Source organism: Montipora foliosa, chromosome 6 (assembly GCF_036669935.1).
Source record: "Montipora foliosa isolate CH-2021 chromosome 6, ASM3666993v2, whole genome shotgun sequence".
NCBI classification, from domain to species: Eukaryota; Metazoa; Cnidaria; class Anthozoa; order Scleractinia; family Acroporidae; genus Montipora; species Montipora foliosa.
Genome location: NC_090874.1, coordinates 3426846 through 3439345, shown reverse-complemented (window position 1 = coordinate 3439345; position 12500 = coordinate 3426846). Strand labels below are relative to the sequence as shown.

The 12500-nt window shown below is 40.5% G+C and overlaps 1 protein-coding gene across 1 annotated transcript in view; it reads left to right on the top strand.

Moving 5' to 3' along the window:
* The window catches only part of LOC138006339 (SH3 and PX domain-containing protein 2A-like), a 19718-nt gene that overhangs the window by 6981 nt on the left and 237 nt on the right, over window positions 1–12500 (top strand). Inside the window, exons 5-12 of the mRNA XM_068852603.1 lie at window positions 476–576; window positions 1854–1942; window positions 2106–2237; window positions 2441–2557; window positions 4833–4950; window positions 6901–7055; window positions 7852–7892; window positions 9979–12500. The exon at window positions 9979–12500 is cut by the window's right edge and continues 237 nt beyond it. Coding sequence (XP_068708704.1) covers window positions 476–576; window positions 1854–1942; window positions 2106–2237; window positions 2441–2557; window positions 4833–4950; window positions 6901–7055; window positions 7852–7892; window positions 9979–11553 — 2328 coding nt within the window. The 3' untranslated portion in view covers window positions 11554–12500. The remainder of the gene's footprint in view (window positions 1–475; window positions 577–1853; window positions 1943–2105; window positions 2238–2440; window positions 2558–4832; window positions 4951–6900; window positions 7056–7851; window positions 7893–9978) is intronic.

The following is a 12500-nucleotide window of genomic DNA, read 5'->3' as shown; positions in this document are numbered from 1 at the left end:
TTTCTTCGAGAGTTTAGTGTCACTAACAATAACTAAACCTCTTTCCGTCGCTCAGTCAGAAAACAAGGCAAAAAGAGCGTTTTGTATTTATAAAAATAAGTTGGTCTGTACGAGGAAACGCTTTCAAACCAAAGTTCTTGTTGTTATTTGAAATGAACGAACAGCTATTCAGTTTGAAGATACATTTGTTGCATTTGGCTTTCATAAGGCAATAACGCAATGAACACATTCTCCGCAGCCAAATAACTATTGAAAACTAAATTGGGTGAAGTTAAGTTGGTTAGCAATGGGCACTTTTCCGAGCTACAGAGGTCTGTTTCGATTTTTCCGACGCTGATCCGTGAAGATATAGAGAAAAACGCAAGATTGAAAGAGGCGAAGCCGGGGCAGGGTTAGTTAGGGTTAACTTCAGGGATAATGAAACTTTACTTCTGCCGTCATTTAATGTGAGCCCTTCCCTCCTTTGATCACACAGGAAATTTTGGGGAAAGAAAGTAAAATCACCCAGTCCAAGCACATCACAAGTTTCTTAACCCCAACACCGGAGGATATGGAACCCAGGAAGTTGTCACCAAAGTGAGATAATCAGGAGTTTTTATGCATATATTTCGAGTGAATCTCCCTTATTAGAGAGTTTAAAGGCCGATTTACACGGTACAATTTGTTGGCTTAACTAACGGCGTCGGAGCGCAAATCTTGCGTGTATTTTGACAGCTGATGAACGACCGATTCATGGTAATGAAAATCTGTTCGTTACAGTGCAACGAGTTTTTTTAAGTCGGGCCAACACTCCGAGAGAAACCGCCATTTCAATGTAAGGGTATGCAAGTAGGTAATGCGCATAAATACTTAAAAAAATAAACTCGTTTAAAATGGTGGATACTAAAAGGACAACGGGAAGAACTTTGAGGAAAAATTACACGTTTTACACAATTTACACGGTACGATTTATCGGCCCGACGAAACCGGCCGACAAATCGTACCGCGCAAATCGGCCTTAAAGCAACGCCGTCAGCTACAGCAACGGCAACGGCAACGGCAAAGTCACACAACATCATTGGTTAAGAGGGAAAGTAATGAGGCTGCGCGTGCAGTACGTATTTTAGTTCACATTTTTGACGTACCAGTAAATTTTAGGTTTTGACGACAACGCGCGCGAGCATACAACAATGAACCATTTATTTTCTACCTTTACTTCAAAACCGTTTGAAGTATATGAAAGCTCGTCCGTTGTATATAACATGTACAAAATAGACTAGAATATACGAAATTCCTATGAAAGCGCTACTTTATATTTTCAAGTGAAGCTATGATCCTCGCAGTTATAAACGCAATTTTTGCAATTGCGTAAATTGCGTAAAGAAGCCTGAAAAATTCAGGACTTCAACGGGGTTTGCACCCGTGGCGTCGCACCGGTATCGCGAGGTCACGGGTTCAAACCCCGTTGAAATCCTGAATTTTTCAGGCTTCTTTACGCAATTGCAAAAATTGCGTTCATAACTGCGAGGATCATAGCTTCAGTTGATTTCATATCCGCAGTTCATATACATGATCAATTTCATATCTCATTTCATCGCTATTTTATATTTTGAAGTGGCGTTTTCACGGTCATTGCTCGCCTTCTTGACCTCCCTATTAAGAATCTCACCCCACAGGCACAGCCAATCAGCAAAAACATCTGTGCCTCGCTATCATGCTTTTCCCCACGCTTTCCCGCGCCCGCCAACTCGGCTGTATGCATTTTTTTGCCTTATCTTTTAGCTGATGGATTTGACTGTCAACAACGTCGTGACTTTGGATTGACATTCTGTGGTTGTACGTTGTTTACGCTGTTTTTAATCATTGATTCGTAGGAAGCGGGCACGATTCAAGAAAAGAAGCAAAAGCAGCTTTACAAAGTCTATGAAAGGAAGGCTACAAAAATTTGGGAGAACAAGAGTGTGTGAGTAAAAAGTGAAGAATGTTAACAAAGAAAAGCGAAAATGCATTAAGGAACAACCTACTCAAAGAATGCATTAAAAGCAAGCATGAGATGGTCTCCATCACCGAGCAGTCTGTCAATATTCTTTGCTCAATAATCTACTAACCTCGTTTTTGTTTTCCAGACGGTATCAACATCAGTTCGCCAATTGTGTTGGAACACTTTGTTGTTATGGACGACTACAAAAAGCAAGCCAAGACCGATATTAATTTGAAAAAAGGGACAGTGGTGGATGTTATTGAAAAGAGGCAATGTGGTATGAAAAACTGTTTTATGGAAAACTTGACGGTTAGAAACGCGCAAGTGTCGTTTGTTTAAACTCCCACTTGAAAAGAATATGTGGTTGGCTTTTCGCAGCCACCATCTAAGAAACAGTTAAGAGGTTCCATCAAGCTACAGTAGGTCGGCAGCAGTTTGTTTTTTGTGCAGTTATCAAGCAGTATTTTATCATCTTCATAGGTTGGTGGTTGGTGGATGCCGATGGCGAGGTGGGCTGGGCACCAGCTCTGTTCCTTGAACCGGCGGACGAAATGGCTGAAGAGACGCCAAATGTGCAAACATTTGACATTGGACAAGGTAGGGCTCATCTCTTACAGCAAATCTCCCGGCATTTGAGTTAATTTATTGTATTGAGGTGAATGTGGCTTTATTACGTAAACAAGTAAACTTGTACGAGAGAGAACAGCAAAAAACAAACGATATCTCCTTTCGACTTCCATTGGCAGATACTGTATTCTTATTTTCTCACATAAAAGTTCTTTAATGTAGAAAATGAAAAATCTGAAGAAAGATGTTTGACAAAGCAAGTTGCATAAGCAGTCACGATCCGAAGAACCCATTCAATCACGTGATCAAGCACCATGTCCTTAGCCGGAAAGTGGTACTATGATAAAATTTTAAAAAATCACTTCCTTTTTGACTTCAGATTTTGAAAGAATGTTTGCTTATCACCGGCCTGGCAGAATTATGAGCTTTGAGTTTTATCCAATGGCTGTTTAGGTTGAGTGTAAGCCATTCCTCACGTTCAAAACTGACCGACTGGACCTCATAGGGCTGGATCTAGGGAAAAGTGACGTCATTCACTAAATAGCTTAAATTTCAGCGTGTAAAACAGTTTATTATGTATGCAAAACACGAGTTTAAAAATGTGAAAACCTGAAGCTCCCGTGCTGCATATTAATTCAGTCGCGTACGAAGGCATGGCATTCTTAAACTAGTGAGTCTTTGACTTCATCTTCTCCTCTATCCAGATCTCTCAAGTTTTTAAAGTTAGTAATGGCGGACCATTAAATAGGAAATCCAGTTAAAATAAACAAATGTCCTTTTGAAAGTAAGGCTTAAAACATTGGTCACTCAGTGTTTAGTGAACATAGTTTTGAAATCCGAAGGAAAAAAAGATTTTATTTTTTGATCATAGTACCACTTTGCATATGTAATAGGACTACATGCTTGTCCAATTTGGAAATAATTGGATGAGAAAAAATCCTCGGAGTGACAAATTCAGGGACTCGGCCTACGGCCTCGTCCACTTTGGTAGTCCTCACAATTGTTCTCATCCAATTATTTCCAAATTGGACAAGCATGTAGTCCTGTTACCTATTAATTATATAGCTTCCAAAAACGGTTTGTTTTCACTGTTAGAGACGATTAGTTTAAAAATCTGAGAGAAACCACTGTCCTGGCGCACGAAAGTTTCACTTCTGCTGTCCGTTCCGTGGCTCAACAACGTCGCCTCGGTTCTTTTATTTATCTTGACATTTGATTGGTTCATGCAAAGTATCCAGATTTTTCTCAAATTGGACGGTTTGTTCAAAGTTGAAGTAATCGTTCCGGCAAAAACTATCCAATTTATTTTAAATTTGGACAGTTGGCAAAAATTAGTAAAAATAGATCTGTTGGCAATATTGGATTTTGATTAAAAGACGAAGAGGAAGCTCAAGCACGCGATGGTTTAGAACGACAGACTGCAACCGGAAGTGAACTGTTTTCCTGTTTGACTTGTCTTGACACTAACACATTTACATTGTTATGTATCTTCTCTTTCGGTTTCCGTTCGTGACTCAAGAAAAGTCGCGTGCTTAATTTTAATTACGTTTAGAACATCGACATGACTACTATCTGGTTATTTTGGTAAAGCCAAACAGTAGCCATGAAATTATTTGAATACGCCGTTTTTCGTTGCTCTTGTTCGGCCATTGTTATCGACGATGAACAAAGGACATCACGTTGGGGGATAATGAATACGGTGACAATCCCACTGTAGCGGATCAATCAGACGCGGGAACGTAATACTCTTCCACATCCGGGACAGAGATAGCCACCTGGCTCCAGTTGTTCAAACGATGGATAGCGCTAGCAAAATCGATTGAGTTATCCAGTGATTTATCCGACGGATAGCGCTATCCATCGTTTGAACAACTGGGGACAGGTGATGATTTTGGACTTACGCAGCTCGCGTTTTTTCTAGCTCTAGGCTATTGTGTTCGTTTCTTATCCGAGAACACCTTTGCTGGTTCTGCTTCATCAGACTGATCGGTCTAACGCGAGGGTCTCCCAGGTTTAAGGGTGATTAAGAAGGCACGATTTTTTCTGACGAGCAGTACGTCATTTTTGCTAACGACTTTTCCACCTGTCATGCGCGCACGACCCGTAAACGTCGGTAGCAAGGGTGTCTTAAGTCTGATTTACACGACACGATTTGTGGTGAAGTCGTGGCATAGGCTAGTCATGCAGGGACACACGCGAGTGTCTTAGAAATGTTTACTAACTATTGGGAAAAAAAGTGAGCTATCGGCAGTTTTCCTTACAGTAATGTGAACTCAACGTTGGCTTGCATAATTATTCCTTGCAGGTGAGGTCTACGTCACAAGTAAACGCTATGTGGCAGTTGAAGACGATGAACTCACATTTGACATCGGTGTTAATTTGCAAATATTGGAAAAGAACTTTGACGGATGGTGGAAAGCTTCGTAAGTATAAAAAATTATAGCAAACAAGAAAAATCATATAATTCCAGGGCCTAATTGTTGTAGCAAATCCTGGCTACGTCAGTTAACATCCTTCAAATTTTTATCGGTTTTAATTCGTAAATTTCGCGAACTGTGTGGAATTCTGAACATCGTTGGCTGATAGCCATAGAATAGTGTTTTAACGGGAACAAAGGCACTTGTAGAATCGATACGATCACTACATCCGGGCACGGAATTTTTCGTAAGTAACACAAATGTGGTCATATTGAGCGATGACGTCACGATTCCCGCCTTTTCTCCCGCCTTTTTTGTTTGTCTTAATGCTCAGTATTTGTATCAAGCCTGCTTTTCAATCTCTACCATTGTGTTCATTTATTGTCAAAATAATAAAAAGAAAATTACGCGTTAGCTCGAAGATATAAATTTTATGTTTGATCAGTAAGAACAATAATTCGTTCGTTCGCTGCTTTCACCCGTAAGATTTTGTACTTGGCACTCATATCTTGTCGCCACCCGTGTAATAACCTCTATTTGCACACCAAATATGTCTAATTCGTGTCAATATGCGAACACATTCTTGGCCTCGGCGACCAGAATTCCTCAGAAAAAGGCACTTGCTGACTGTAATAAATTGTAAATTCTTCATATTTCACTGCTTCTGCTTCTTGGGTGCCTTGCACCTCAGACAGCACGTACAATAGGCCATTTCCGAGTTCATGTCTGCCTCCTCTTCAAAGCGAGTCTAAGTGTGAAGTTTTCTTATGAAAATTAGTTTTCATGTAATATATCAAACAGGTCAACACTAAATTTCCATCCCTCAAACTGACATTGGACATTTCGTAACAATTACACGACGCAATATCCCATGTTAATATTGACAAGCTTACCGCTCTAAAAAGAATGAAAACAGGCAGAATTACAGCTTTAGTTCAACAAGAAATAGCATTTCTAAGCTATGCCGCGCTGATCTACAGTATTTAGGTCCCGTTGAAGACGGCTAACTTTCAATTGTTTTGCTGGGTACTACTATTTCAATACTCTAAAAAATTCGATTTTGCGGGAGGTTGTCTCGTTAGTCTAGTGGATATCGGAACTGCAAGGTGAAGCCATCGATTCGGGTTCAACCCTTTGCCTCGCCTATTGTGAATCTTCTCAGCTTGTTTAAAATCTTTGTTTCGTTGAAGTAGATTTGAAGTCTAAATTAGACTGTACGTCGTATAAGTTGAATAAAAAGGGAAATGTCAGTTTCTTCTTAAAGGAATCAGTATTTTAAGATATATTTGGGATCAAAGTTGGCGAAATTTTATGCTAATTAAGACCACATATCCAAACTTCCTTCACGGTAGTGATTTCTTTTGTTTTTGGCTTATAAATTATTAATGAGTTTGAGAATCATATTTAAAGTAGAACTAATTACCATCACAAAAACTTGGCACTTAGACTCGCTTTGAGGAGGAGGCATACATGAACTCGGAAATGGCCTATTCTTTGCCGGTATATTATTCATACCAGCCTCTGACCGGTACTATTTCGCAAAGGGTTCAGTAGCGCTAACTATGCTACCAGTTACTGCCTTAGACAAGGACAGGAGCCCATCTGGAGCGTGCAACTTCCATACAGCGTCTGTGAAACGGCGTTTTCACAAGTAGGTTTATTTTTAGACTAGCCCTTCCCGCGAATTAGGTCAAAAAACAAAGGCAGTTCCGGTTCGGTGACCCTATGACGTCAGCTTAATTTCTTGTAATTGGGCATCGGGCTCCTGTGGGAGTCTTATTAGCCGGAAATTCAATCTAAAAATAACCTTACTTGTGAAAACGCCGTTGCACGCTCCGGATGATGGGCTCCTGACAAGGATTATTTCAATCTTAGGTTTTTCATTCACGTTCAGAGTTATTACTTACCGACGCACCGAATGTCCAATTCTCATTTACTTAACTTCTTTTACCCCAGCTATCTTGGAAGAGAGGGCTGGGTACCAGTCATGCACCTGAGAAAACTGGGAGAAGAAAGACGGAATTCCAGAATGGGAAGAAGAAAGTCAAGACTAATTGGTTCCACGACTCAACTCAGGAGTAACATCGAAGAAGATGATGATATTATTGCAGGTGAGTAGTGCAATCAAATGTCCTCACGAATGGCATAGTTTCTTGGGCTACTGTAAGAAAACTACTCGTCGATTAAAAAGTATGGCTTTGTCCTAATTCATTGAAATACAATACCTCTAACAAATCGACTTTGAAAGCCGTTCTGTATTTACGGACCAGAGTTGATTCCGGTTAAAGGAAACTACTCGTCGATTATTGGTCTTGTCCTGGCTGACGCCGTTCCACCAAACACAGCTCCTTTTCCAGTTTATCAGCGCTTCTTACTTCGTTGTTTCTTGTTAGTAAAAAGTATAACAAGGTCGGTCTTTGCCTGGCCCGGCTTTGAAAACGAAGGGGTCACATTTGCTCAGGATGTAATCTGTATTCAGCTGACTGTCTGGGATATTGTTGATAGCAGACCACCAACGTGGACAAATGATTGTCCTGGTCGTTGCCATAAGAGAGCTGAGTTTGTGCTGGATCTTTTCATAAACACAATAAAGTGACTTTTAACCGGAATCAACTCTGGTCCGTAAATACAGAACGGCTTTCGAAGTCGATTTGTTAGAGGTATTGTATTTCAATGAATTAGGACAAAGCCATATTTTTAAAGTTTAGATTCAGTTCTTTATTATGTTCGGTCCATTATTTTCTTGACTAGTCTAAGGGTACGTCGCAATGGTGGCTCCACGAATCCAAAAATTCAGAGTTGCGGAATGGAGAAAAAAAAATTAGAAAGTTGATTTCACTTAAGTCCTGTTACTATATAACTGGGTGAAAACGACAAACTGATAACTGTCTGTTTCTTTTCTGACAGAAACACGCTCATTTAGGACTGTCAATGACTTAAATAATGAGGTGAGTCCATAGCCTTGAATTACAAAATTTCTTTAGTAGTCATGTCGCCTAGAACCCCAAGATTTTTAGCTCCATAGTTATGGCCTCATCCAAGTTGAGAAAAAGTAAATGCCTTTCATTCTAAAGTACTGTTGAAAATATATCTCGAGGCCTTGGGTGTTGTAACAGTAAATAATTTAAAGCCAGCAACAAGGCTCAAAACATGGGATGATCTTTTTCGTCTCCCTGAATTGGTACCTATTCGCAGCAACACAGATAGCCGATAAAATGCGAGCCTTGGATGGCGAAAATTTTTGATTCGTGATTCGTGATACGCATGAGTTGCATCTGCATGCTTACGATAAGGTATTTCGTAATTATGTTTCATGAATATTACCATAAGCAATCACATGATTTTTTTCTCGTGCAATTTGGAATAAGCCACTCTTAAATTTTTCAAACACTTCAAATTGCACGTGCCCTACGGGCGCGGGTGATTTTGTTCGTCTTTGAAAAATTTTTTCATGCTTATTTATTCCAAATTGCGCTCGAAATCATGTGATTACCCAAAAATTTCCCTTCAAAAACTGATACCTCACTATCGGCTATCTGCTTTTCCCATGTTAGAACATACTCAACAAGAATGAGTCGATTTTGACTGGACAAGGGCAGTACAATTTTATGCAAAAGTGAACCCTGTTGTGTCTCAATTATGTTGCTATAGCAACTAAGCGAAAAGTGTTAACTGTTATAAAGGACGGTGCCTACTAATTCAAACGTATTTTTGCGCGGTTTACTTAATAAGCGGGAAAAGCAGATCTTAACAAGTGTTATTGAAATCCAAAAAGAAATATTGGGGTAACCACGCATTTTTCGAAGAGAATTAATCAACAATATTGGTAAAGGCTTTAAAATAACCACGCGAACCGAGCGAAAAATGAAGCCTCGTTTATGTTTACATGAGTTAACCTGGGTTGAGCCTGCGATACAATCGAAACCCAGTACCTGGTTAGCTGTCAACTTAAAAAAAGCTGACCTCAATGAGCTCTAAACTTGAGCCCGTGATATGGTCACGTGACACTGGTTAGCAGATACCTTGATTTGACTGGTGTCAATTGACCTTAACATGGATTTCCAGTATCAAAGGTGTGCGCTTAAAGTAGCGAGATACTGGTCACATTGGCATACATGGAGGGGTGGAAGTACGGACGTACGGTCAATGACGTCATGGCTATAAAACCGAAATTTCTCGCATCGATGGGTATTTCAACTATGGTGCTCCGTGTGAGTGCGCGGAGCTCCGCTATTACCATCTTACTAACCGAGCGCGAGGGCCGTACAAAAACGACCGAGGGCCAATATTCGCTACAAGTCTTTTATTATATGGCATCGTTTCTTTGAGCAATCGGACACTTCTCCGCATGGTGAATTTTCGTAATTTTCGTCTTCCATCAACGAACTTTGAACGGTAATTGTACTGTTGTGATGGAAAATATTTAAAATACTTCCCAGGAGAAACTACTAAAAGCAGCCAATCAGAGTGCTTCATTAAAAGCAGCAAATCAGAGAGCTTTATTTCGCCTGAGAATTGCTTGCCATATAATAAGACAATAATAGATTTCAAATAATTTTCATCGGGAAAGGGACGGCTGATGTAGGACCATATAGGAGGATTCTCTCCCATTCTCTAGGCGGCAATGCCAATGAAGCAATAAGAGCAGTTCAGCAAACAAAGAGGCCAGAGAAAACTCGAAGTAGTTTCGCGCTTTGAGATAAAACTGACATGCAAAATGATCTCAAACAAAACAGCAAATGATAGTAAAACAGAGTAGTCAAATCACTGTGAAGGTTTTTGATGGCAGAGGATCCATCGAGAATTGTATTACTATAAACAAAAGATTGCACGATCTCGTACAAATTGGAATTAGTAAGTACTCGTGATATTTTGAAAGTTTTCAAAATACCACTCGTATTAATTCTTAAACTGATACTCAAGATTATGAGAATTCTCGGCAAATTGAACCTTTTGTTAGGCGACGGACTTTTTGGCAAAACCGACAAACTTGCTAATATCCGTCCTGTAACGTATGACATTTTTTTTTCACAGGAAGAGAACAGATCTTTGCCGAAGAAGAAGAAAAAGGCAAAAGGACATGTGACCATTATGGAACCCGGAGAAATTGACGACGACAGCAGGAAGACCTCAAGGAACGACAAAAAAACTGTTAACGCTATGGTAGAAATGAGCTCAGCATTTCTTCAGTTACAAAAGAAGGAAAAAGGACCAACACCTGAAAGCAGCCCAAGGCCCTCACTAGAGCGGAAAGCCGTCAGCACCGTAGTGAAACCTACCTTCGATCGGGAAGAAACTGCTGAAAACTCTATGAGCTCCAAGGACGATCTGAATATGGTGCGGTCTCAAAGCTTGGATTCAATGCTTCCCAGTAATTCCAACGGGACAAATGCCCCTTTTAGGTCACTTCCCAATGTCCAAGAACAAAATGACGACGAAGAAATAGCAGCGACAGGGGACATTTCCAATAAAACTTCTGTTTCCAGTGAAATATCAAATCACGTGGTGATGGAACGCTCTGACTTAGAAAACGAAAACGTGACAGACAGCGATTCAGGTTCATGCGATATTTCACACGACACGGTTTCACACGCAGAGCTTGTAGAAGCGCTCGACGGTTTCTGCAAACAACCTGTTGGTGTGACAACGCATTTTAAGACATCGTCGAACGAAAGTACACCAAAAACGTCCCCCCCAAAGAGAAGGCCACCCAGGCCCCTCGACTCAACTGACAGTCCCAATCTCGATTCTCCAAAAAGAAGGTCCACATTACCAAACGGAATCAAGACGCATCCTGGAGACGACGTGGACGCGGGTGAGAAACAAAGGCGCAACACATTCCCTCCTTCCAGCGTCGACAGAATGGTCATCCGCCAGGATTCAATTGAGGAGGAGACAGCTAGGGATCTTAATCAGCAAATGAAGGTTTGGAGCTCCAGTGACGACGAATCAGAGTCGGAATGGGAAAAGTCTCACTTAAAACAAAGCAAAACACAGAACCCTCCTTCGATCGTGGTCGACGAAACAGAAAGGGGGCCTACTCCCGATGGAAATGTTTGCCTGCCCCTAGATGATGGAGTTGCCTCTACAGAAAGTTTTGAAATTGAGGTTAATCTCAGCAATGGCGTGCAGCATTCAGGTGAAGAATATAGACCTGAAATCTACCGTGTAGAAAAGTCGCACGCAGTCGACTCAGAGATGTTTCTTTCGGAAGGTAGCCATGTTAAGGTCTTAGAACAGGCGGAAGCCGGTTGGTCATTCGTACAAAGCGAGGATGGAATAAGGGGATGGACGCGCTCTAGTTTCCTGGTTCTTCCTCGTGGGCGCAGGAAAAATGACACTTTTTCCCAAGCTGAGGAAGAAGACGGTGATGACGAAGGCGATGCAGACGAAGAGAAAGAACTTCCAAGTAAACATCTATCATGTCGTGTGCTTGAGGATTACACAGCGGATCCAGACAACCAAGAAATCGATCTGCACGAAGATGAAATTGTGCGAATACTGCACAAGACTGATAGCGGTTGGTGGTGTGTGCAAAATGAGCAAGGGGATGTTGGATGGGCTCCTTCAACCTTCTTGGAGGATTTGGAGGACGAAGATATCGAGTAATCGTGATACAGAAATATTAACTTTGGGACAGGATGAAGAATCTGTTGAACTTTGGGACGAGGTGAAGACCTGTGCCGTACACTTTCTTCATCTTAATTATGTTTTTGGTATTTTAACTTTTTAGTTCCTTAGAAATAGCAAACTAAATCTCTGCCATAGCTTCGCATGAATATCTTTATCCAGAGGATATCAAAGATTGCATGGCTTACCGACAAGGCATTAAGTAAAATGGCCGGCTATTTTAATTTTATTGATGGCAAGTTCTTTGTTGCATCTATGTTTTGGTATTTGAATGGAAAGTTAGAGTCTGCATGTTCTTAATCCACTTTTTCTTTTGTTATGTGGGTTTTAAATGCATTATGAAAATGGAAACACGAAGGATTGTGTCTGGACAGACTATCCATCCACTTTGATGAGTGCTTTAATTCAAAACATACTATTTAGACGCAGAGCAAATGTTTAGCAAAGTTTGTCCTCCGTAGATTTCAAAGAAGCTATATCATGGGTCTCTTGCAGAAAAAACTGTCATTAACGCCAAAAACCCAGCCATAGAGGGCAGAGTAAATGGGAGATAAAAGTTCAGAAGTATATCTTGCTGACATTAAGAAAGTCTGAATAGAACAGATTTACCTTCATTGAGATTAGATCATCAGCTTAACATCAAGAGAAATACTATAGTCAATCAATTTTATAGCAGTTAAGGCCATAAATAGTGGGAACAATTTCAAGTAAGGGTCAAAGGTTAAATGGATGTACCGGGAATTGAGAACGCAACTATTTTTGCTTAAAATAACGTGACAAAAAACTTATGGTCATTAGCTAAAAGACGTTTTAAAAAATGGACTTTAAAGATGAAATACTGCAACTTTCATCAGCGACAAATGGCGTCCAGATGTGGATGAGATGCTTTTTGAATGATGTGAGAATGTCACTTGAGATTACCTAGG